The following is a 27508-nucleotide window of genomic DNA, read 5'->3' on the forward strand; positions in this document are numbered from 1 at the left end:
ACCCTAGGCACGTCCGTGCCTAGGTAGAGAAGTAGGCACGTCCGTGCCCAGCATCAGGAAAGTCCGTGCCTGGAAGAAGGAAACTGCAGCAATTTTGCTACGTGTAGAGGCACGTCCGTGCCTATGAAGAGGCACGTCCGTGCCTCCTGGGATTCTTGTGCGCCAAGGCTTAGCCGTCTTTCTTATCTTTTTAGGCTCATATAAATACTTTTTAGCCTTGTTTTTCTTTTTTATTCATTAAGCCTTATATTATTTTTTAGGATATTTTGGATTTTAACACCTTACAAAAGGCTGAAAATGTTTTTTAACACCCCCCAAAAAAAAACTTTTATTTTAACACCTCCCAAAAATATAAAAGTTGGAAGTTAACACCAAAATCCATCTTCCGTTAACAGAACTGTTAGTGGGGCCCACCCCAACGGATATATTTTTAAAAGATCTGTATATAAGAACCATTCTTCCACGATTCTTGCACGATATATAAGAACCATTCTTGCACGATTCTCCCCTAATGAACGAAATCGTTGTTCTTATTGAATAGCAGCAGCGCATTGCATTGTTGCACGATACTTGAAACAATTCTTTCACGATTCTTCCACGATTTTTGAGAAGAGGAACAGATTGAAGCTGCTGAAACAGGTGAGTGCGGTCAATTGTTCGGTTGTTTGGTAATTATGGTTTAAATTCTCTTCAATTATTATTTGCAATTGTTTCGTACTCAGATTAATGGTTGGATTATGTTATGTACGCATCTAAATGCCCAATTGCGAAATTAGGGTTCGTCAGAAATTGAATTTGGGGCTTTTCGTATTATGAAATTAAAAATGAATTTTGTTGCTGTCAATGTTAATTCGTCAGTGTACAAATCTGTAAATGTGACTGTCGATCTAAAATTGATGCAGATTATGTCGTTTGTTAGCTCTTCCCCTCCTGAGGCCAGAAAATGTAAGTGTGGTGTGCCAATGGCCAAGCTCACTAGCTGGACAAGGGAGAATCCAGGCAGGAAGTTCATATCATGTAAGTTTTATGACCCAATAACAGAAACAAGGGGTTGCAAAGCTTTCGAATGGGTTGATCAACCTGATGGAACAGATTGGCAAACAGGGGTTATCAACAACCTGTTGTTGGATAAGAAGCTGCTAAAGGGTGAAGTTAATGAATTGAAAAGGGAAGTTGATGAAATCAGTGGCCAAAGGAGGTGCCTACTTAATGAAGTTGATAATTTGAAGATGAGATGCAAGGCCTTGAACGCTGACAGGAAGAGAATGAACAGGGAGTGCAATGAAGGGAAGGTGTCTTCAATCAGCTGTTTTGGTTGGGTGGGCATGGCCATTTGTATAGGTTTGTCAATGGGTGTAATTTTCCTAATGGCTAGGGGTGTGTAATAGTAAGCTGTATTAAGTAGTTATAATTTCTTGTAATGACTTGAAGTGTTATAAATATGTCTTTTAATCAACCTATTTATGCCTTGTCTAAGTTCCTATTTATGCCTTGTCTTTTAATCAACCTATTTAAACATGTGAAACATTAAAACATGGGAAATATGTGAAACACTAAGATAGTTCAAGTACAGGTTGACAAAAGAACCTTACTTCAACATGTTTCAATGGCAATCAAAGCCATGCAACCATTACAATTCAATATCTAATTGTTCAAATTTGTTAAGGGAAGCCACTAAAAAACTAGCAAGTTACATAACCAGTCATGAGTACATAATAAAAGTTTGAAATTGTTCAACAGACATAATGTTTGATATCCAGCATGAGTACATCACTGAGTAAGGTTGTTGAGGGATTGCAGCCTGGCCCTTGTTACAACACCTGTGGCTGTTGTAGGCTGACTTGAGGAAGAACTTGTCTTTCTTTTTGGTTGGCTTGAGGCAGGCTGACTTGAGGAAGGCTGAGCTGAGGATGGCTGACTAGAGGATGGCTGAGCTGAGGAATGCTTAGCTGAGGAAGACTGTGGCTGTGGGCGCTTGCTGAATGGCAGACAACCTTCTTGCTCTTGAGGAAACTTTTTGTTTCCTATGCTGTTTGGTCCAGCCCCAATTGCACTCTATGACATGCATATAAAAATAAAAAGTCAATGGAAAAGACACATACATATATAAAACAAAGGGGGAGTTGGTGTAATGCTTGTGTTACCTTTTTAGCAGCCCTAATCTCTTTCTTCTTCCTCTCCTCCACCATCCAAGGAGTGTTCAGTGGGGGTCTGCCTGCTGACTTTATCAGCTCTGTAGCTGGTGCAGCAGGTACTTTGCAAGTCTTGGCATAATGCCTATATCCCCCACAGTTGCTGCATTGCTTCTTCCTCTTGGTACTTGCCTGACCACCTGAAGAAGAACATTCTCCTGGCTCAAGCTTCCTTTTTTTGCTCTTTGGTCTCCCAGGTTGCACCTTAACAGAAGGGGGTAGTGGTTCCCTCATTCTGACTCTCTCCCAGTGCTTTGGGCCAGGCATTGGTTGGACAGCTGGTTCATAAGCAGACCTGTATGTGTCCATGGTATAGTATGGGTCAACAACAGCCTCTATGTCACCCCTCATATCCAATATGCAGGCATAAGCATGAACACATGGAATGCCAGTGAGTTCCCAATGGTAACATGTGCAGGTCTCCTTGTCCAAATCAACCAACACCTGGTCATCCTTCAGCTGCACCTCAAATGTATTCCCTCTGGATGGCTGCACCACACAGGACCTAGCCACAAAGTCTATCCTCACCAGGGTTGTACTTCATCACAGCTTTCCCATAATCCCACACCCTAGCATACTGCTCCCTAGCTGAACCAAATATCAGTAGTTTTGCCCTACACCTAGCTAGCCATGCCTTATAGTAACTCACATCAACTCCTAAATCATTCAAAATCCTAGCCCTAATCTCCTTAATTCTCCAACCAGGGTTACTCCTAAACTCTTCTAAATACCTCTCTGCTATGTATTCAGCAGTAAGCATCTTGTTCTTCTTTACTCTGAAGCAGGAATGGTCTAAATTCAAGGTTTTGATTTGCCAAGTTTGCTGCTTAACAAGTTTTGATGCAAACACCTTGAACTGACACTTTACCCCCCCCACACATGTACAAGCAGGCATTCTACAAGTGTAGCTATTGAACTCACAGCCACATCTATATCTACACTGAACTGTAATCCTTTTACTGTCATTATGCAAGTAGTAGAACTCATACCTGTTTTGAATGGCATGAAGTCTTAAGGCCCTCCTCAAGACTGAAGCATTACTGAATTTCTGATTTAACTTCAACTTGATTGGGTTGTCAAAGTCCACATCAGCATTAAACCAAGGAGCATAGTCCTGTTCCTCATCAGATCCACACAAACTCCTTGAATCATCTGAATCAGCATCACTTTCTGGATTCACCTTCGGTTTTCCAACATCCAAATCATTTGTCAACTCTACTCTCTTATCTTTGCCAACCCTGTCATCTACTGCACTCTCCAAACCTTTCCTAAGGCTCTTGTTCACTTTGGCCAAGATCTCCTTTGACCCTTCAATATACCATTCCTCATCCCCTTCATCAAATTCTTCTTCACCAGGTTCCCAATCTTGTCCCTCATCACTCAAATCTGAACTTGAATAACCAGATCCTTCACATCCATCATCCTTTTCTTCATCAAACCTCAACACTTTAGCATTAGCTGAGGCTTTCCTAGGTGGACTCTCCTCCCTTTGTTCAGTTTCTGTCTTCTTAAACCTAGGGCTCCTCCTAATAGTCGATGTATTTGAACTTTCTACCTTCTTATCCTTTTTTTTTGTCTTTGCAGGATTGGGTTGGGCCTCTTGTATGGGCTGACTAGGAGCTTCTGTTGTTACAAAAACCTCAACATACCCCTCTTCATTTACTGTCTCCAAAAGGCCCTTAACCTCTTCACTGTTAACTAGTTCCCTTTTCCCAGTGTTAAAGGTTTTCCCCTTCTGCCTATACCAACAGCTGTAATGCATAGGCACATCCATATCACCATTAACAAAACCATGAATTGCAGCTGTTCTAATCAAATGCACATCCAACTTAGATACTTGAACCTTCCTCTTCCAGTAACACCAACCACCACACCAACACAGCAGCTGCCTGTTTTTGGTTACTCTTTTAGGGACAAAAGCACCTCCCACTCTAAGGCAGATGTCAACCAAACTATCCTTGTCACCCATTATCTACCCACCAGTGAAAAACATATAAAACATATTAAAAGCCATGTAACTATACATGCACAATACGAATAAACAAATCCATCACAGCCACACAAACAAACACATAAAAAAATTGAAAATAAACATATACAAGCCAATGTAGGTGCTCAGTAACATAAATTAATCAACAAACCACACTTGCTAGTTTAATTAACAATAAACCACCTTAATTAATCTCTACTTTCAATTACGAAATCCAATTAACCTAAGTCGCATAGTCAGTTACAGAAATTGATTTATCAAGGCTTTCCTACTGTGGTCCCAAAATTTACCCTAATTACCCAATTATTGCAAGGTTTACAGCAATGAAGCACCAGTAATTGACGAAATTGCTATCAAAGGAGAGCAATTTTACCTTATTTTCTGTGAATTTCAAGCGGCTTTCGCACTTTTGTAGTTGAAGAAGATGATGAAGAAACCCTCCTGAGCTTATCTTCTCCAACGTTGACACCACCCTACACTCCACTTCTCAGCCAAGATCTCCTTTGGTTCAAAAGCGAAATCAATGAAGGTTCAGAAAGAATTCAATGCAGAAGGTTGCTGCGAATTCAATGAAGAAAGAAGTTTCGTGTTTTGCTGGGTGAAAATTGAAGTTCAAGCCAATTTGTGGGACCCACGTTAAATTTCCGTGACGGAAATCGTTAACTGGTTTTAACTTCCAACTTTTATATTTTTGGGAGGTGTTAAAATAAAAGTTTTTTTTTGGGGGGTGTTAAAAAACATTTTCAGCCTTTTGTAAGGTGTTAAAATCCAAAATATCCTATTTTTTATTCTCTCATTAAGAACTAGTTGTCCATCTACTTTTCTAAGTTTTGTAATTTAAGATTCAAGGTTTCTACCTTCAATTTTATTCAAGATTTGGTATTTATTTCTCATCCTTTATTATTTAATTATGTTTTCATTATTTATTGTTGTTTTCGTTTCTTTAATCATGTGTGAGTAGATTCTTTAATTCAAGATCTAGTGTAGCCCTATTATTATTGATGCATATATTAGATCTTTAAATTCTTTAATAACTTTAACAATTGAATTGCTAAATTGATTGTGATTATGCCAATGCTAGGTTAGACGTAACTATAGTATTGCGATTATTCCATTGTTTTTATCACAGCGAGAGTTGGGTACAAACGGATTTGAGTAAATCAATTTAGGGTTTGATTCTCAACACGAGAGTAGTTGGGTTTGATAATTGGGAAGTGAGAGTAATGTGTTTAATGTCTTTAATATGCATGATACCATGAGAATAGGATTGATTGTATGTTAGGGAAGCCATTGATACTCGAGAGAGATCCTTGGTAATTATTAGGGTTTACTTTTCCCCGTTCACTTGAAATCGTATGTTAAGGGTAGAATTACAATTGCATCAATAATAGTTGTGGTGAAGCTAGATTTTGGATGTTTTTAATTGCTTGATTTAATCATCTTAATTAGTTTATTTTCGAATTTTTCCTATATTTTAGGCCCTTAGTTATCGATTATAATATATTCTTGCTTAGTAGAAATTTGAGTCTAATTAATTGTTCCTGAACCTTAGTCTCTTGGGATCCGACCCTTACTTGCCAGTCTACATTAGTATTGGTCTGTTAGGTTATTTTTGATAGGTACGCGACACGCCTACCAACCATCCAGCATAACCGATCATCCATCAATTATGCATTCCCTTGGCCATTCCAACACTACAAGCACACACCTAATCCAACACAGACCATCCAACACAGTCCATCCAACATAAACCAGCATCATAAACAGAAGCATACATAAACAAAATCTAGCAGTGTACACAAACAACCATCCTGCCTAATCCAGCATCATATACACAAGCATACATAAGCAAAATCAAGCAGGGAACTCAAACATCCATCCCACATAATCCAACAGCCTACTTAAAGCCAATGTAACACATCCACCAGCATAAACCTCCAAACACCACAATCAAGCGGCATAATCAACCAACAAACAGTTGTAGGAACTCACATGCACACACTTCACATGATTTTCGACAATGATAAACATCAAAACCAACCATCAAAACAAGGCAAAGCTAAAATCGAAACAACTAAATCAAAATTAGGGTTTAGTAATAGTTACGCTGCAAGATCAGTTAGTGGGAGGGAAGTCATGAGAGGGTATTTGTCCCTTAGATAGGCCATGTAAGCAGGGTCCCAGTCACTGTAGTCGATTGTGAAAACAGATTTGGCCCTTTTCCTCCCACTGGCGGAGCCTCCACTGGCCGGAGCCGTTGCAGACTTAGGGAAGACCACAGTCACCTCCTCCGGGGATTTAGGAACCTCCACCACCACTAAAGGTGCCGCAGGGGACTCCTTCTTCGCTGGATCTTCGCTCAAACTCTGCTCCTCTTCTTCATCACTCGAAGTTTTCACACACACAACGAACCTCCTTTGTTGCTAGATATAAGGTCGAACCCTGCTCCTCTTCTTCATCACTCCCAGTGTTCTTAGTGACTTTCGCTCCAATTTTTCCATGGGTGAATTTGGAAAACAAAGAAGAGCATCGACGAATTGGTTTCATTATTCCAGTTTCTCGCTGCGCCTTGTAGCGAGTAAACGAAGGCTCAGTGTTCGTCTCAGGGGTCAGGCATCCAAAGGACTCACTTGAATCTGGATTGATACTCACTTTTTCAGGGAGAGATGAAGAAAATGGAGTTAGGGTTTCGTAGAGAAAATGGGAAGGAGAACAAAGTGCGAACAATAGAGAGAAGAGGAGAGAGAAGATGCGTTTGCATGAACTTCTGGAGAATTCTCCAGAAGATAATTCAATCTGGGCTGCCTGTTCGAGGGAAATTGAATGCAATTCATTGAATGTGTTAGTTGGGAGATGAATGGTTGCTGATGAGACAAGGGTGGAGGGGGTTTTATTTTGGTGGGAATCATTAGAGTGAGTTAGATAATTAGGATTTAATTGAGTGGAAATTAAAGATGCTAAATAAAGTTAAAAAATAAAAGTAAGGGTAAGGTGGTATTTTTACGTAGTAAAATTTACTAAAATAGGAAAGAAAAAATTTGTTGCAGATAATATAGAGCACCCATTTATGGCAAATGTTGCAGATAATCGTGGGTGGAGGGAGTATGTAACAACTTATTCACATATAAGATATTTAATCTAATAATTACATAACAATTTAGTTAATTGAATACATCCTCTGTTTTACTGGAACTGACTTATGGTAACCCAAAAAAAAAAAAAAAAAAAAAAAAAAAAAAAAAAGAGAAAATGAAAACCATGTAGGGGTTCTTTGCTTAAAAGAGGAGAGAGATAGAGAGCAAAATTATTAAATGTAACTGGGCCTTTTAAAGTGGGGTTGTATACGATTAAAAAAACGGATCAAAAGTGATCAATAAAAGAATAGTTGATAAGTGTTTTATTTGTCTGCTTATCATGATATTTTTAACACGGTTTTGTAGTCATTTTCCCCTCTTTAACCGCTTCTCTAACTCCTTTTTGTGCAAGATTGTAGCCTTTGGTATTCCCGTTCCTTTTTATGTGTGTGTCTGTGTTTGTAGATGCAACGAGAATTGATTCATATAGCATGAACACGAGAGTCTCTTAAGGTAGCATGCACCAAGCAGGAGCGGGCATGCATCCCCTGAGGAGAGGGCGCTCCTACCCCAAGCACCACAATCTGCCTCTCACTATTCCCAGCCAGGAGCTCGCGTGCACCAGTCAAGGAGTGGGCGCTCCTAATCGAGCTCCAACAACCTGCCTTTTCTGATGCAGTGAGGAGCGGGTGCGCAGGAAAACCAGGAGCGGGCGCTCGTACTGTTCTGAAACCCGATTTTGACGGATTTTACAATGTAATTTTGGGGTGTATAAATGCGACCCTTAGCTTCAGTTTTTAGGGGGCTTCTCTTCCCTTAGTTTTAGTTCCTTAAACTCTCATTAATTAGCTTAGTTTCTCTCAAACTCAATCATTGAAGTAGATTAATTGAAGTTTTTCAACATTTTCTCAACTTTGAAGCTTCATTAGTAATCTCTTTCTTCTATCTCTTACTCTTTATTTTCTGTTTGTAATTGCTTTGGATCGTTAATTTCTTCTTTAATCTTGATTATTTGTCATTACATGTTTAATCAACTTAGATTTTATTACTCCTCTCAACTTGTTAGATTGATGTTAGAATTAGAAGTTGTAACTATGTTGTTCTTCACCATGTTTAGTGAGTAGTTTATTAGCTAGGGGTTGGGTGAAGACCCAACCAAGCCATGGGTTAATTGATATTGTGCTTGCATGTTCATTTTGGGTTGATGTTTGATTGTTAACGAATTGGTTAATTACATGTGTAATTGGATGGCCACTTATTGCTCATGTATTTATTACTATGCTTGCATTGAAAGATGAAGTTTGGTTGTGAACCTTTTCATGTATGATTAAACCGAATTTTTATCTTGATTATAGTTCCTTGTTTGGATGATGTAGTAGTATTAGTTGCGATAATTAGGTGAGAAATCCCAATACTTGTGCCTTAATGCTATCTTGGACCGATCGAAAGACAAATCCGAGTTAGTAGTCTACTTCCTATCGTTAAGACTTGGTTGGCCTATCTTGTTAGTTGAGTTTGGTTTAGGAAAGCTTAGTATTATGGCTTTGATAGAAGGCAATGTTGAGGGCCCTTTCTATCACCCATGTATGTTCATGCTTGCCTATTGTTTTGATCCATTGGTTTGGTTGGTGTCGATTCCCATTTCCCCTTAGTGCTTGTCCTCATAGTAGTTAATTATCCAGAACCCCCAATTTGTGACCGAACTAGATTATATCCGTTTCATAATCTCGGTGTACCCATACCCATTCCCTGTGGATACGATACACTACTTACCCTAGACTTGTCTTAGGTTGGTTTAGGTAGTAATATTGTTTGGCTTAGGGTGATTGTCCAACGACCGATTTATCCTTCTACCAAAAGTAAAAGTTAGTAGAATTTGAAAGCTAATGAAAATCGAAAGTGAGTAGAAATTTGGAAAACGAGGGCTTGTATTTCCTTTTAGAAAAGTTACGATCTGATTCATCAAATCATAATTACTATAATTACTTTAAGCACTATGGAAAGGAATATGGATGTAATTGTTGTAAAATCATTAAAATGTTCAATGCAGATGGAAAGCAAATCCGATCAACAATCAAGAATCACATTGTTGCATGAACTAGAGGATGAGGTGGAAACATCAATGCAAAAGAAATTGGAGTTATCTTCTGTTTCATCTGATAAGTTTTGCATTTCCAATGTTCCTGAATTTATTCGAAAGGGAAATGAAAAACATTACAAACCATCAGTAATACCAATTGGTCCTATCTACTACAAAGATCCAACTCTAGAAACCATGCAAAACCTAAAATGGATTTACTTGAGTCATTTCCTTCAACATTCCATAATGTTAACCGTAACTTGAAGGATTACATCAAGTATGTAAGAGATAGGGAAGGGGAAATCCATGAGTGTTATCAAGAACATAACATTTCGGATCAAAACAAGTTTATTGAACTGATAGTGCTCGATGTTGCATTCCTCGTTTACTTATTCATACAGAAAAATAAGTGGATCCAAAAAACTAAACCCGTTGCAAAAAAACAAAGAGGACTTATGTTTTACTTGTCAAAAGATATATTTCTAGTAGAAAACCAACTTCCCTTTTTTGTTCTCCAAGGTTTCTTTGACTTAGCATTTGGTTATGCTTGCCTACCTTGTATCTTCGTTGGAATTATTCTTGATAAAATGTCACGTTGGAATATTTATCCTCGATATAATGAGGATAGTAGGAAAATTGCTGATTCATCAACAATTAAGCATTTGTTGTATCTGTTAAGGATGAGTTTTGTATACCTTCAAACCGTGATCAACTAAACTTCACTGAGGAAGATTGCTACACAGACTATACAACCAAGCAACTAAGCGATGCCGGGGTTGAATTTGTGTTAATTGGAAGTGAAAGGCCATTGCAGATCACATTTGAAAAAGGGAAGTTAATGATTCCGGGATTACTATGAGACGATCAAACTGAACCTTATTTGCGGAGCATTTTATTTTTTGAACAATGTCATTATACCGTGGATACTTACATCGTTGATTATATATGATTCCTAGATAAATTGATAGACACGATAGAAGATGTGCAGGTATTACAACAAAAGAAAATACTCATAAATTTACTAGGGAGTGATGAAGATGCAACAAGATTCTTCAATAATGTCACAAAAAATGTGAATTTAGAGTGTAAATTTTATTACTCGGGTATTAGCATAGAATTGAATGCTTTCGCTTTGACTCATTGGAATCAATGGAAGGCTGTTTTGAGGAGGAAATACTTAAGCCATCCATGGGCAGCTATATCTGTGATCGCTGCAGCCATACTTGTTATTCTTACTCTACAGCAGACTATTACTGGTTTCACCAAGTAGTAGATATAGTCTAAACTTCTATGTTTAGTGCTATGTGATTTTGTTGTTGTACTTGTATTATGTAATGTTTATGTAATTTCTTACTAAGCTAATTTGAGCGTTGTGAAGTAATAAAATACGTAGTAATCAAATTACATGTTTGTAAATTGTAATCTGTGAATATATGTAGTAATTAATGTTATAACGGATGTGAGAATGAACAAATTAGCGAATGCAAAATAAATAAATAGCACACACAGATTTACGTGGTTCACCAACAGTGTGTTGGATACGTCCACGGGCAGGCGAGAGAAAAACTTTATTGATCTTGAGGAAATTCTAGATTACAGATTGATAATGAATATCATAGTGGGTAGGAAATAACCTAAGGGTATTTATATTAACCCTTACACTAGAAAAGATAGACTTAATTTAAGGAAATAAAGCCCACAAACAAAGTATCTAAAATCGCCCAAAACTGCTGAGGCACGGACGTGCCTCATGTCCAAAAAGCACCAGAATTGAAAATTTACTAAGGCACGGACGTGCCTGACCGAACACATGTGAAGCTCGCTAAGGCACGGACGTGCCTCCTCTAGGCACGTACGTGTCTAGACAGTCTTGTCCATGCCTAGACAGTCTTTTCTAGTTTCTGACGTTTATATACCTAGCTCCCGATTCAAGGCATATTTCTTAAAAATCTCCACCTTGACTTGAATTCTCTCACAAAACCAGATAATCAGACGCATTGATCACAATGCCCAAACTCTCCCTGCAACCAGACTTGTCCCGAAAGACAACCAGACCAGATTAGCCCCGTAAGACTCCAAATTAGCTCTGTAGAGCTCCAGATTTGCCCCTAAGGGCTACTAACAATCTCCAAAATTGAGCAAGTTCAAACAATGTTCAAACTTACTCCGCAGAATCGGCTTGGTGAACATATCAGCAGGATCTCTCGGTAGTACCTACCTTCTTCACCTTAATTCTCGTCTCACTTCGTAGAAAATGATACCTGACATTAATGTGTTTAGTTCTCTCATGATGCACTTGATCCTTAGCCAAACATATTGCACTCAAACTGTCACAATATACTACCACTTGATCATAATGTAGACCTAGATCACTCACTAGTCCCTTCAACCATATACCCTCCTTCGCCGCTTCTGTTGAGGCCATGTAATCTGCTTGAGTAGTAGATAAAGTCACCGCAGGTTGCAAAGTAGCTTTCTAACTCACAACAAAACCACCAAAAGTGAACACATAACTAGTCATAGACCTTCTACCATCAACATCCCCAACATAAGAATCCGAATAGCATGTAACTAAACACGCCACATCATTACTATAAATGAGACCAACATCAGACGTACCTCTTAGGTAACGAAAAATCCTCTTGACTGCCTGCCAATGCTCCTTACCAGGATCAACCATGAACCTACTAACAACACTGACTGCTTATGCAAGATCCGGCCTAGTGTAAACCATAGCATACATCAAACTCCCTACTGCACTAGCATAGGGAACTCGAGACATGTACTCCTTCTTCTCGGCAGACTTCGGTGCAAAAGCAACCGACAAGTGACAATTGGTCGCGCTTGGAGTATCTATAGGCTTCGTTGTTGACATGCTAAACTTCGACAATATCTTCTCAATGTAGCCTTTCTGCGATAACAAAAGTTTCTTTTGAGCCCTATCCCTATAAATCTCCATGCCCAATATCTTTCGAACCGCACCCAAATCCTTCATTTCAAACCCTTCAATTTCTGAATATCCGACTTGTTCTTCGCCGCTATCAACATATCATCTACATACAGAACTAAGTAGATGTAAGACCCATCTGTCAACTTGTTGTGGTATACACAACAATCATACGGACTCCTGTTGTAGCCTAACTCCATCATTTAGCTATCAAACCTCTTGTACCATTGGCTAGGAGACTGCTTTAGCCCATACAGGGACTTCTTCAACTTGCAAACATGGTCTTCTTTTTCTGGAACTTGGAAGCCATCCGGTTGAGTCATGTATATATCCTCTTCCAACTCTCCATATAGAAAAGCTATTTTCACATCTAGTTGCTCAAGCTACAAATCCTAATGTGCAACCATTATTGCTAGTAGCATCCTGATGGAAGTATGTCTGACCACAGGTGAGAAGATCTCATTGTAGTTTACCCCCTCTCTTTGTGTGAACCCCCTTTGCAACTACTCAAGCCTTATACTTGATCCCCTCCGCAGGTGCCATCCCCCCCTTTTTCTTGGAAACCCATTTACAAGTAACAATTTTTCTCCCTAAAGGCCAGGGAACAAGATCCCAAGTCTTATTCTTATGAAGTGACTCCATCTCATCTCCCATTTCACCAAGCCAATGGGTAGATTCCGTACATGTAACTGCTTCCTTTTAGATAGATGGCTCATAGACATCCACCTCTTCGGCAACATGTAGTGCATAAGCCACCATATCTTCAAAACCAAACCTATTGGTTGGTTACCCAAAATTCGCCCGTTTAGGACGCTCTAGAGCTAAACTAGGCTTGTTCAATTTTGGTGTTGATGATTTTGGTGCTTCGGAATTTTCGTGTTGAACATCTTATTCCTGTACCTCATCATTCTCATCATGAGTGACTTGCTGCTCCACCTGTTTGTTAACACTACCACTATCTGATACAACTATGGACTGAACATTAGAGTTAAACATAGAATTTTCATCAAAGACCACATTTCTACAAGACCAAATTCTATAACCTTTATTAACCCAATCCCCATACCCTATAAATACTCCCTTTTTGTCCCTTGGCTTTAATTTACCCTCATTAACATGATAAGAAACATCGCAACCAAAAGCTTGCATATTTAATTGAGTAATCTGCAGGCTTACCAGACCACACCTCATAGGGTGTTTTGAGGTTAATTCCATGTGCGGTCCACGGTTGATTAGATAGCATGACGTACTAAAGGCTTCTGCCCAAAACTTTCTAGTCAATCCAGCATTAGAGAGCATGCACCGAACTCTCTCCAAAAGTGTCTGATTCATTCGTTTTGCTACACCATTTTGTTGTGGTGTATCTCTGACGGTACGATGCCTAGCAATCCTGTCATTCTTGCAGAACTCATCGAACTTAGACCAACAAAATTCCATATCATTATCAGTTCGTAGCCTTTTGATCTTCTTCCCAGTTTGATTTTCCACTAACATGTACGCCTTCCACTGCTTGAAATTCTTGAAAGCTTCATTTTAAACTTCATTATGATCACCCAAGTCATCCTTGAAAAATCATCAATGAAAGATACAAAGTACCCGTGACCTCCCAATGACTCAACATGTGAAGGACCCTATCAATCAAAGTGGATATAATCAAGAGTACATTTAGTTCTATGAACGCCTTTAGGGAACTTGCTACGATGTAATTAACCAAAGACACAATGCTCACAGAAATCAAGGATTGTGACCTTGTGACCACCTAGAAGATCAGCCTTGGAGAGAATTTGCATCCCTCTCTCACTCATATGCCCAAGTCTCATGTGCCATATAGCTTGGTCATATCATCCTTCTGAACCTTAGACGAAGCAACAACAACTAAACCTGATAGAGTGGAGCCCTGTAGGAAATACAAAGTGCCACGCTTGACACCCTTTAGAACCACATCTGAACCCTTGCAGACATTCAGAACTCCACCTTTACCCGTGAAACTAAACCCCTTATTGTCTAGTTCACTAAGTGAAATCAGATTCAATTCTTAGTCATTTGTGGAACATGTCTAACATCGTTCATTATGTGAAATGTACCATTATGTGTCCGGATCTCGATAGAGCCAATCCTAATTGCCTTGAACACTGCACTATTAGCCATTGAAATATTTCCTCCATCTACTCGCTCATAGGTAGTAAACCACTCCCTACGTTGACATATGTGATACGATGCCCTATAATCAAGAACCCACACATCATTATGATATATATGTTCACCAGCAACTAAAGCAATGTCATACTCAGAATTTGAATCCTCTTCTGCTAAAGTAGCAGTTACAAATTTATCCTGCTGTTTCTTCTTGGGACATTCTATCTTCCAATGCCCCTTCTCTTTATAGTAATTACAAACATCAGTTTTCTTAGGACCCCCTTTGGAATTTTCGGGCTTCTTAGCCTTCTTCTTCCCAGAATTTCCATGTCCCTTACCACCACTAGCCATTAATGCAAAGGCTTGAGTACTACCAGATACCTTATGGCGTAATTCCCTAGTATGAAGAGATGATCTAACCTATTCTAGGGACACGGTATCTTTACCAACAATGAAAGATTGCACAAAATTTTAATTTCATAAGACATAGGCAAAGAAACTAACAAAATTAAAGCAACATCCTCACCATCAACCTTAACATCAATATTACGCAATTCTAGCAAAATCGTATTTAATTGATCTAGGTGATCTCTAAGAGGTGTACCTTCATTCATTCGCATACTGAACAGACGTTGCTTCAATATCAACTTGTTGGTTAGAGACTTTGTTATGTACAAACTCTCCAATTTCAACCACAGACCCGATGCGGTTTCCTCCTCCGTGACCTCGGTAATGATATCGTCTGCAAGACACAGCATGGTCGTTGAATGTGCCTTCTCCTCCAGAATGGCCATCTCAACGGTATCCGGACCCAGTGACTTCTTTGTCGATGGTGTCTCAGCAGTATCTAGACCCGATGACTTCTTTGCCAATGGTGCCCATAACCCTTGTTGCTTCGACAACGCTTGCATCTTGATCTGCCATAAACTAAAATTATTCCTCCCCGTGAATTTATCAATTTTCACATTCATCCCAGACATCTCTCCCACTCAGATCACACCTGACCTCTTGATACCACTTGTTATGACGGATGTGAGAAAAAATAAATTAACAAATGCAAAATAAATAAATAACACACACATATTTACGTGGTTCACCAACTGTGTGTTGGCTACGTCCACGGGCAGGCGAGAGAAATGCTTTATTGATCTTGAGGAAATTCCAAATTACAGATTGATAATGAATATCACAGTGGCTATGAAAAACCTAAGGGTATTTATATTAAACCATACACTAGAAAAGATAGACTTTATTTAAGGAAATAAAGCCCACGACCAAAGTATCCAAAATCGGCCAAAACTGCTGAGGCACGGACGTGCCTCACGTCCGAAAAGCACCAGAATTGAAATTTTGCTTAGGCACAGACGTGCCTCCTTAGGCATGTACGTGCCTCGTCTGGCTCCGTCTAAGCACGGACGTGCCCGGCCGAACACCTGTGAAGCTTGTAAGGCACGGACGTGTATTGCCCTACTTACCTAATTTCTGACATTTATCTTTCTAACTCCCGATTTATGACATATTTCTTACAATTAAATTACATGTTTGTAATCTATGAATAAAATTAAATCACATGTTATAATCTCTGAATAATTGAATATAATTGTTTCTTCAAAAAAAAAAAAAAAAAGGAATATAATTGAAATGTTGATATGATTATATACTTATAATCTTTTGGACTATTCGTTCCTTCTTATTTTTGGCGCACAGATAGTAACGACTAGCTCCATAAACCAAAGAATTTAGATCTCCTACCTCTTTACCCAACAACATAGGTATATTAGAGTAGACTTGGTTTTTGTTCAAATTGTGGCAAAAAATCAAGGATTTGACATGGTAAAACAAATAAAACAACCAGCGTATATTGCTCCAATTTTCACTTCCCAAAAATTAAGACACAAAATTTGTCCAACAATAAATCAAGATTTTGATCAGTTCCCATCAAATCGAAGAAAAATACTCCCTAGGCCATAGAATTAACTAAATTACCAAGACATTAATTGATTTTGCAATTCTCTATTTTCTTACAACGATTATTTACACTCGATGTATCTTTCTTAAAACAAAACAACATTCTTCCCTGTGATTTCATCTATGGTTTATCCTTCAATATCCTTACGAATCAGCTTCAAACGACGATTGTGCATAACTTTTGTACAAATATTGATACAAATTGCACTTATATGGTCAACCATTCTCCTTTTTAAAATCCCTAAAGCCCCAAAATTTGAAGTTCAATCAGTGAATTTAACAACTCCCTTCACCGTAAAACAAATAAGCAACACTACTACACAAAACACTCTTAGCGTTGGCCTCAACATCACTTTTCGAATTGGTTACCCTAATCATGGCACCCTCAACAAAGAAGCCAATGTCTCCGTGTATTACCACCACAAACATTTTTTCATCTCGGCTTCTTCGGTCCGCTCATTTTGCCCTAAACACCGTTCATGCAATGACTCCGTTCTCAACAGCCAACTACCGGTCATTATTAAGGCGTCTTCAGTCCCGGTGTACAATAACCTCACTGCCTTATCGATGGCAACGGACCTCAAACATGGCCAAGTGAGCCTAATCATCAAGGTTACGGCGGACTATAGGTGGTATCACCACTTTCTAACGGAGTTAAATGCTACTTGTAATGATGTTAAGATTGGTGTTCCGGCTGGGGTTATGTTGGGTGATTCTAGGCCTTGCCATGTCTTTTGGAGCATCATATACCTAAAAAAGGATTTGTTGTATTTTTTGTTTCCCATTTTGGTTCTTAATGCATTGATAGTCTTGTATTGGTGGCTAGGTTAAATTATTGTTACAACTATAGCGGTGTTAATGCAAGGAATATGTTATTTATGAAAGAAAACAACACAAATTGAAATGTTGGTAGTTATATATTGAAGTCTCTTGAGAAATCTTATATATAATTTAAGTCATTTTGCAACATTTATCCACAACACATTAAAAAAAACAACTCTCAATTCTCATGCACTCTTTATTTTTTTATATTTTTATTTTTTTTTTTTTTTTTTTTTTGGAAAATAACTTCCAAATAAATCCCACAACTACAAAGAATTAACTTAAACAAATAAACATATCTTCCTTTCAAAAAAAAAAAATCTATAACTTTCACTCATACTAATTTTCTTCCTAAACATAAAAAAATTAGGTGTTTAGTGGGATAGGTAGTTAATGGTAAAAATGTATTTAATGTGTTTTTTTTTTTCCATTTTTGGTTCTTAATGCATTGATATACTCTTGTGTTGGTGGCTAGGTTGAATTATTATTATTATTATTATTATTATTATTATTATTATTATTATTATTATTATTATTATTATTATTATTATATATAACTATAGTGTACTCATGCTAATATACAGGATATGTTATTTATAGAAAACAAAATTAAACAAAGTGAAATGTTGTTAGGTATTGAAGTCTCTTGAAAAATAAAAAATTAAGAATTTAGTGGGATAAGTGGTTATTGTTATTGATTAGAAAAAATACTCTTCCTATTGTCATATATATGATTTATGGATGGAATCACTTGGAATATAAAGTGGACTCTCTGTCTCTATATCACGAGCATATCTCAAGCCTCTCTCTCTCTCTCTCTCTCTCTCTCTCTGGGATGCAACTCAGGCTTATAGTTAACACATCATCTCTTAATTAAGATTTTAAGATAGAGGGAATATATTGATAACTTGAATGGATTAAAGAAGTATTTCTAAATCTTCCAATGGTGGAAAAGAATACTATTTTATTCTTTAATTATTCATATCTTTGCATTTACTTTATCATAATCTTATTTGCTTTGTTTGAACATTATTACTTTTTTTTTAAAAACATTTGAACATTATTACTTTTTATTTTAAGTGTAAAACAATACTGTTAAGATGAAGCTGCAAGCAGTATAAAAAGAAAACCAGTCCAAGGCAAAGATTTACACATTATATCATTGTAATACTTTTAAACTTACTTTATATTCTTCATTCAAAGTTTATTTTTATTTCACTCTCTTCGGGGTACCTTGCGAGGCGCAGTTTACGTGTCTAATCCAATTGTTGCTACAGCTTTGCAATTTGCCGTAAGTCCCCACAATTATTTTCATATAATTTAATATTGAGTATTTTAATATGATGTCTTACTTTTTATTCAGAAATAATATGAATGTAAGATAAGTTTGGAATTTAATATGCTTTGATTTACTTTTTAATTTAGTTTTCCCCGTAATATACTCCCTATTATTGACGGAGAATTGCTCTATTATTCCTTAAATTGGTCCTGTTTTCTTAACCAGGTATCAATTTAACTTAATTACTTTTTTTTTTGGAAACAATTTAACTAAATTACTTCAATTACTTTAGTTGAGCTATTGAATTATAACTAAAGAGATGAGAAGGGAAATAATAATATAAAGTAAGTTGTATATTATATTAATCCATTGAAAACGTACTACATGTCTACATAGCAACATATATGAAGTATATAGCAAAACTAAGCAAAAAGTTAGAAACATAATCCTATGATCATTAATCCACTACTACTTTTTTGACTTCATTAACACAAACTAATAACTTAGGATAGCATGCATATTTCTATATATTAGGTGTTAACTAACCACAAACAATTAAAGCAAAAATTCCAACACACCCTTCTTCAAATTGGATTACTATGACTGTCTGATTTCATGTTTGATCTCGATGGAAATTGGGGGGTTGTAACAACAATACAGTTTTCTTTCTTTCAATAATTTGGCATATTTCTTGAAATAAATTACAACATTTTTTTCAGATCACATCTCATCAACGACACAATTATGTTGGTGCACATTATCACCAATGCCATACTTTCGGAGCACTTCTCATTGTACAATTGCACTTGTTGCACATATATCTACAATATTTTGTATTTTTGGAATTTGTGACGCACTTCTCTTCATCATGATTCTTATAATCATCACATACTTTTTTTATTCAACCAATCCTGCTATGGCCGTTCCCCCTTTATATGTATATATAATACGAACCCCTTCTTTATATGAGAACACTTTCTATGTTAATTCTAAGTTTTAAATCTAGTATTCCACATATTTTAAATCTTAAATGAGTAGATTAAAATCAAATTTAACGTTATTACTTACATATTCTAAATTTTTAATGAGTTAAATTAGATGTTTAAATTATTACTCACATGTTTTAAATTTTAACTTAGTTGTTCTAAATTTTTACTTATATAATTTATTTATTTTTTGAAACAAACTTATATAATTTTTATTTAATATTGTGTATTTTAAGTTTTTAAATTATATGTTCTTAATTTTTAATCACTCGTTCTAATCTTAAAAAAAATTAAATGTTCTAAATTTTAATCGTATGTTCAAAATTTTGAATCAGGTTTTCTAAATTTTACTCACATCTTTTAAACCTTAAATCAGATGCTTTAAATTATTACTTACGCAGTTGTTCTAACATCAATTTGAAGAAAATCTATATTCCAACATGATCGTTAACTATTTTCCTACCATTACTCTATTATATTTGGTTTTTTATTTTGTTGATTTTTAATGATTAAAATTACTTTTACAGAAGTTAATAAATACAATTTTGAAGAATTTGACGTGTTTCACTAAACTTAATTTATTTATATTGAAATTTAAAAAAAAAAAAGTTTAAGGTGATGTTAACAAGGCATGTTCTCAATGAAGTTAAATAAATTTCACCTATTATAATTTATTTTTATCAATCCATTATTATTGTTTTTTAATGTTATTTATATAACCAAATCAAAACTTTTTTAGAAACTAAATCTAACTTATTTTGGTTGAAGTAACTATTTCACTACTTTAATTATTTTTATTAAATACTCTCCCTATTTTATAATGTTCTTCTCATTTTAACTGTGTACATTGTCAATGCATTACTTTGACATAAATAATATCTTAATTTGTTTTTTGACAACGAAATATTAATAAACTGCTCAATTAGATGAATTATGTAAAATTCAATATGGTTACATTAGGTTCTATAAATTTAGAGTAATTAAGAAGACTTTCTCATCTTATTATAAATAATGATAAGACATAAAAAGGTAACAAAAAAAAAAAAAAAAAAAAACGAAGAGAGTATTATTTTTTATGGAATAAAAATATGGCCTTAGTCCCACCAATTTTTTCTTAAATCAACCCCCTAAACACAAAACTAAAATTAAGTTTCCAGCTGAGGTAAATAGAATTTGATGAAAGATTGAAAGGTATAAGAACTACTCCGTCTTAGGTGAAGCATATATTATCATTGCTATGCGTGCTTCGTATATATTGGGGGTTGGAAAAGTCTACTCCATATATTATTCATTAAGTTCAATACTTGTTGATAAGTATTATGCTTTGGAGTAAAATTGTTTGAATAAACTAGACATATACTTACATTATACAATTAATACAGCAAGAACTTATGCTCTCTGACGAGCAGTTTGTTGAAATTATAGTGCTTGATGCTGCATTCCTGATCTACTTCTTCTTGAGCAAAACTTTGCTCGAGTTTGATGTACCCCTTCAGCTGGGTATAATTTAAAAGCACCACAGTGCTTGGACGGTTTAGCCCATTTTGATTTCCTTATTTATCCTAAACTCCTATTTATTATAAAAACTCCTTGGCTTTATTATTTCATGATTAATTACTTTAGACTTTGTTTTCTCTTTAGAATTAATTTTTAATTGTAATTCAAGATTCGGTATTTTCTTATTCTCTTTAATTCCTTTAATTTTTAATTATATTTCTGTAATTATTGTTATTGTTGTTGTTAATAGCGTGAGTAGTTCCCAAATTCTTGATTTAAGTTGAACGCTAGCCATGATTGATATTTGATTTATTCATTTAAATTCTCAATAAAATATTTATGTGTTCATTCTTAATTGATGGTGCATGCTTATGTTAATATTAGATTAGGGATTATGAGTATAGTTATTATTCCTTTGTCTTGATCATATCAAGGTACCTTTGGTATTATTAAGCCGTACCTTTTCTTGTGAACATGTAATTGATTAGTTGGAGTAGAAATTTGTCTTATATTGATTATGCTAACAATGATACTTAATCCTAGATGTTTTATTATTTGAATTTTTTGCTTTACTTTTTTATATCAACCCTATGTTTGATTGACTCAACTAGTTATAATCCACCCCTTTATTAATACGAACCTTAATTTTGTGATTTGGGATCCAAATCAGACCATGAACAGCCTAAATTTCAGTCTGCGTACATAAAATATCTTCCCAGTCTACCCAAAATATTTTCCCATAAATGAACAATTGCTATAACCACGAGTGACTTTCTTCTTCATTCTCCGTACTTGGAAGACTTTTTGGACCTTGCCAGGCCTCCAATTAATTTGATGTGACATTCTTCCGATTCGATGGTTTTTGTTGGCCTTATCCCTTCTTCACTTGCAACTCACAACCATCACTCAAAGTTTATCCGTTCATCAAACCTTATCCCTTCACTCACAACGTGGTTAATGGATAGGGCTGTCCATTGATAATAAGATCGGGCCAAAATTTAAAGGGTCTTGACCCTTTAATTATTTAGTGGACAGGGTCATTAATAGGCTTTAAGATATAGCGTCAATAATGGTTTATTAACAGCCCATTAATATCAAAGAAAAATTAAAGGGCCAAAAATTAATATCCAACCTCATCCTCTACCCCGGCTTCAACCTGTCTTCAACCTTCCTCCATCCTTTGAGCACACGAAGTGCAGAATCCAAGTATAGATGTCTTTGAGTCACAACTTACAAAATTACAAATCTACATTATTATTGCTTCATCTGTTTCGGTACTACACTACTACTCTTTCCTCAGTCACTTTTTTACATTTATTACTCAGTAACTTATTATGCGGGTATTGAGAGAAAAAAAAATAATCTTACAGTGATACAATATTTGATATACACATATTTATTCGTACCATTTGAAAAATATTTATAGCACTACAACATTTAATGATATTATTTACCTATTTAATGGTACTATTTACCAATACAATATTTAATGGTACTACATAGTACTTTGTTATTTTTCAAAAATGAAACGGGGTCAAACAAAAGTCAGCTCACCTTCATTTAACTCAACCCTTGCGAATTTACGCCTTTGCACTCCTATTTACAAACCAAGTAAATATCGCCTATGCGCCTAGAAGCACTCCTTTATTCTTCCACCAACCTCACTTCCTCCATATTTTATTACTTTCACTCTTCCTAAAACTCTGCATATGGAGAAATGAATCAAGTAATAATATACTGAGAGAGTTTTTGTTTTGTGATAATGTAAATATATTTAGTAAATAAAAACGGTTGCTTTGGAAATATGTAAATACTAGTTTTAGCCTCGTGCAATGCACGAATTTGTAATAAAGATTTATTAATAATGATATCAATTAAAATGGAATTGATTGAAATTAAATGACTTAGGCAACTCTTTTTTTCCTTTTTTTTAAAAAAATTTAAATGTGTTTAATATCTACACTTAAAATTCTATATAATTTCATATTTTTAATGGAATTTAATAAAAAAAAATAATAACATTTTGGATGGAAAATTTTTCACAAAATTATTACTCCCTTCGTATTTTATTTTGTGTTACTCCTTCTATTCCTAGAACTGACATAGTCAAACTCGCAAATGTCAACGCACTAGTTTGACTACATGATCAAATATTACAGAGTAGTTAACAATATTAATACTTATATTAATATCTATTTAACAATATATTTTATGATACAACTTGTTTTTTATATTACTAAAAATGATGGTCAAAATAAGTATTTAATAGTAAAAAGAAAAAGTTAAACGTATTAATTAATTAGGAACGGAGGGAATGCACTTTAATTTTGCGTTCATTTATTTAAAGTGTTACACTTTCCTTTTATGGTCTTTTTTTTAAGTATTACACATCTTTTTTTAGCAACTTACTCAATTAAATATTAATTTTCTCTCATCTCATGGTCCTTACTTAAACACCCTACTATTTTTTTATTATTTACTTCCCTCTCAAATTCCTTACATTTCAATAAATATTAAGTCTTGTGTGTGGCTAGCCACACAATATGAACACATTGATCTATAAGAGTAGTTATTATTTATTTGGATGAGTAACCTCATTTTTTCATAAGAGTAACCCTATTTGTCTATATAAGTATCCCAAATATATTGTACGAGTAATATCAAGTAATTAAAAATTAAGTAACCCCATTTGTTCTTTCGAGTAACCCCTATTCTTTCAATTTTTATTTATTTATTTTTATTATGACTAATGAAAGAATAACGGACTTTTTTATGAGAGTAACCCTATTTTCCCATTGAAATAATCTCTTATACATCAAGGTAACCCCGTTTCCTCATCATTGTAACCCTTAATATGTAATTAAACACTTTATAGGTGAAGTAGCCACACTAGCCATGTGGCTAGTCACATATAAGTATTTATGTTTAATAAAATATTAACCTTATTATCTTTTATCATAATTTTTTTATAAATACTTCTTACAATATCTTATATTGAAGTCCATTAATTTTTCAAAAATTATATACCGATCAAAGTGTAATCCTTAAAAAAACAGATAGAGTACTTTTGATTTTAGGTGTAAAACAATAATGTCAAGCAGAAGCTGAAAAGCTCGCTGTATAAAATGTAAACCAGCCCGAGGCAAAGAATAACATACATTTTACTAGTAAAGTAGTAATAGTTTAAAAACTTACGAAATATTTTTCATTCAATTTTTTTTTTATTTTTTTTTTTTTATCTCACTCTCTTCGGGGTACCTTGCGAGGCGCAGTGCACGTGTTGAATCAATTGGTGCTACAGCTTTGCAATTTGCCGTAAGTCCCCACAACCGTTTTTATATAATTTAAGTATTGAGTATTTTAATATGTTATCCTACTTTTTATTAAGAAATTATTATGAATGTAAAACAAGCTTTCAATTTAGTATAATTTGTTTTACTTTTTTAAGTTTGTCTAATTTAGTTTTCCCCATATATATTATTCTCCCTATAATTGATGAAAAATCGCTCTTATATCCCTTACATTGGTCCTTTTTTCTAAACCTGGTATTTATTTAACTTAATTACTCAAAATATTTTCATTGAGCTTATATAGTTTCTCCTTTTATATGATTTTTTTCTTTTTTTTGAACAAATTTTTTATGAGTTTTTTGATATATTGAGTAAATTTATTTGAACAAATTAGACAATACTTACAGTCTACGATTAATACAGATGAAAAACAACACTCTACAACGATCAATGCATAACAAGCTGGACTCCTTGAATGTTTCCTTTAACGAGAATTGGTGCATTTATAAAGTTCCTGAATATTTCTTGAAGGGGTATGAATATTTTTATCAGCCTTTATTGATGTCAATTGGTCCCGTATTCTATAAAGATCCAAAACTAGAACCCATGCAAAAGGTTAAATGGATTTACTTGAAAAGGTTCCTTCAACATCCCAAGAATGTTTGTCAAAACTTGAATCCTTACATTGATTATGTAAGGGATAAGAAAGGAGAAATCCGCAAATGTTATGAGCAAGAATTTAATCTCTCTACCGACGAGTTTGTTGAAATGATAGTTGTTGATGCTGCATTCCTGGTCTACCTTTGCTTGATGAACTGGTCTTCCTCGTTTGATCAACCTTTAGTTGGGAATAATTTACGAGTACCACTGTCTTACGCGATATTAAATGATTTATTTCGGTTGGAGAACCAAATTCCATATTTTGTTCTCAAGGGAATCTTTGATATAGCATTTGGTCACATCTACCCACCTATTACTCTTATTCATGCTACTCTTGGATTCATATTTCATAATTTACTTGGAACTAAGGCTATCAAGAGTACTATTGAAGGTAATAAAATTACAGTTGAATCAAACATTCAACATTTATTAGATCTCCAAAGGATGTGTTGTTGCCTTTCTTTGAGCACACCATTGCGCAAGCAACCAAATGCAAATCCAATAACAGCCGATTCAGATTCATACATACACAAGGTGGTGTCTTTGATCTGTCCGTCATCATTATGCAATAGGCTGCTTAAGCGTCATCTCAAGATGGAAACTGATGGTGAGCATTCTAGTCGTCATCTTTGTTACACTGCCAAGCAACTAAATGATGCAGGAGTCACATTTGTGGCAGGTGAAACTGACAATCCACTTGATGTTACATTTGTTAACGGGATACTCAGGATGTCGAAATTAATTATACAAGATCCCACAGAATCTCTCCTGCGGAACTTGGTTTATTTTGAACAGTGCCGTTATTACCGAGATTCTTACTTCTCTGATTATATTATCTTCCTTGATCAATTGATAGACACCGTGGAAGACGTGCAAGTGTTAGTTAAAAACAAAATTATTAGTAATCATCTAGGAAGTGATGATGATGTTGTAAAGCTTTTCAACAATATTGGCAAAAATGTGATGTATTCATTGAGGAATTATTACTACGATGTCAGCGATGATCTGAATCGCTACGCTTCAACCCGCAGGCATCAATGGATGGCTATTTTGAGGAGCAAATACTTCAATCAGCCTTGGACAATTTTGTCAGTGATCGCTGCAATCATACTTTTTGTGCTTACTCTTTTACAGACTATTGCATCTTACCTCTACAAGTAGTCCAAGTGCCAATGCTGATTGTTTTGAAGATTGTTGCCGATGTTGCCATGTCAGCTACTGCAATGAAATCAGATACTTGATCATATTCACGGTGTTGAGTTTTTTTTTTTTTTTTTTTTTTTTTTTTTTTTTCAAGATGCAACCTAGCTATACTTTATGTAAATTTGATATTAGATCGTAATTGTAACTTATTAATGTTGTATTTTGTTGTTGGTAATAATCCATTAATGCAATGTTATATGCCTTCAATTCGGAGATTAGTGACATATCAAGTTGCAATCTTTCTTTTTTGAGACAATATCTTAACAAGTTCTACTTGAAGTTTTACGTGATTTTTTTTTCTTGCACTGGATCTAAAAACCTTGCCTTTAGTTCAAAATGGTGTGGTGGCGGGACAGTCAGTGAGGAAGGTGGCACTGCTGTCTGCTGGTGGGACAGAGAAAAAAAAGGAAAAAATAAACTTTTAAAAGTTATGTGATCGGCATGTGGGTGGTCAATGCTGGAGAAGTAAGTCAATGGTGGAAATCTAGCATATGGTCTTTTGCAATATTTTTTATATTTTAGTAGGTAATTACATATAATATTTTTTTTTATTAGTAGATAATTTCTCACAAAATCTAAATTATATAAGGTAGTTTCTAACAAAAAATCCTAAAATTACTTATAGATTTTTGGTGCAATAGTAATCACTCCTTAATACATATATTATATTTATATGTTTGGGGGGTCTTTAAAAAAATATTTATTTATATATATGGGATACATGTTTTAATCATTAAGTATGGGTAATACGTATGAAAAACATTTTAAAAAAAAAATGCGTAGGACATAAAGCAAGAACATTTGAAATTCTTTAATTGAACGCTAAACCCCTCAAGAATTGACTTAATTCTTCCGTTTCAAATTAATTGTTAAAAAAGACTTTATTTTAAATCACTTAAAATGTATCTTTTGTTACATGTCTATATTATTATCTATCGTTTTCAAAAACTCTATGTGGTTCCTTGAGCAGAGATTTAATTTTCATGGAAAATCAGCTTCCCTTTTTCATACTCGAAGATCTGCATCGATATCTAAAACCATTCGGAACGTGTGTTTCCTTTAAGGATGCTACTCATATTACATGGCCGATTATTAAGATATGGTCTTTGGAGATGGCATTGATGTCAAAACTAGGATACTTTTATTGAGAGAATGAAAAGTTTGCTCTTTATGCATGTTAGTATTATGATCGATAATCCTACATCTATCAATATTTTAGCCAAGCATCTCAAAAGTCCGTGAAAATCGTGATTTTATTTACCAGCTCTGAACATATTAAGTTTTGATGTTTATTATTTAATTTTCATTCATAGGAAGCAATTGGAAAGAATGTGTTAATAGTAGGGGTGGGACTTCGGTCTGGCAGTTCGGTTTGACCTCGGTT

The 27508-nt window shown here is 35.1% G+C and overlaps 2 protein-coding genes across 2 annotated transcripts; both read left to right on the top strand.

Moving 5' to 3' along the window:
• The first annotated feature begins 522 nt into the window (after positions 1-522).
• LOC110704502 lies at positions 523-1456 on the top strand. The gene is made up of 2 exons (XM_021882295.1): positions 523-639; positions 903-1456. The coding sequence occupies exon 2, from the start codon at positions 906-908 to the stop codon at positions 1383-1385; it is 480 nt and encodes a 159-aa protein (XP_021737987.1). The 5' UTR covers positions 523-639; positions 903-905; the 3' UTR covers positions 1386-1456.
• A 22115-nt stretch (positions 1457-23571) lies between these two features.
• On the top strand, positions 23572-26428 carry LOC110704353 (UPF0481 protein At3g47200-like). Its single transcript, XM_021882137.1, has 2 exons — positions 23572-24286; positions 24685-26428. Exon 2 carries the CDS (start codon positions 24685-24687, stop codon positions 26080-26082), a length of 1398 nt encoding a protein of 465 aa, XP_021737829.1. The 5' UTR covers positions 23572-24286; the 3' UTR covers positions 26083-26428.
• The last annotated feature ends 1080 nt before the right edge of the window (positions 26429-27508 follow it).

The sequence above is a fragment of the Chenopodium quinoa genome, unplaced genomic scaffold (genome assembly GCF_001683475.1).
Source record: "Chenopodium quinoa cultivar QQ74 unplaced genomic scaffold, ASM168347v1, whole genome shotgun sequence".
NCBI lineage: Eukaryota > Viridiplantae > Streptophyta > Magnoliopsida > Caryophyllales > Amaranthaceae > Chenopodium > Chenopodium quinoa.

What these genes read in the sequence shown, in the direction of transcription:
- LOC110704502 (XM_021882295.1), top strand. Translation starts at nt 906, where the DNA reads ATGTCGTTTGTTAGCTCTTCCCCTCCTGAGGCCAGAAAATGTAAGTGT.
- LOC110704353 (XM_021882137.1), top strand. Translation starts at nt 24,685, where the DNA reads ATGAAAAACAACACTCTACAACGATCAATGCATAACAAGCTGGACTCC.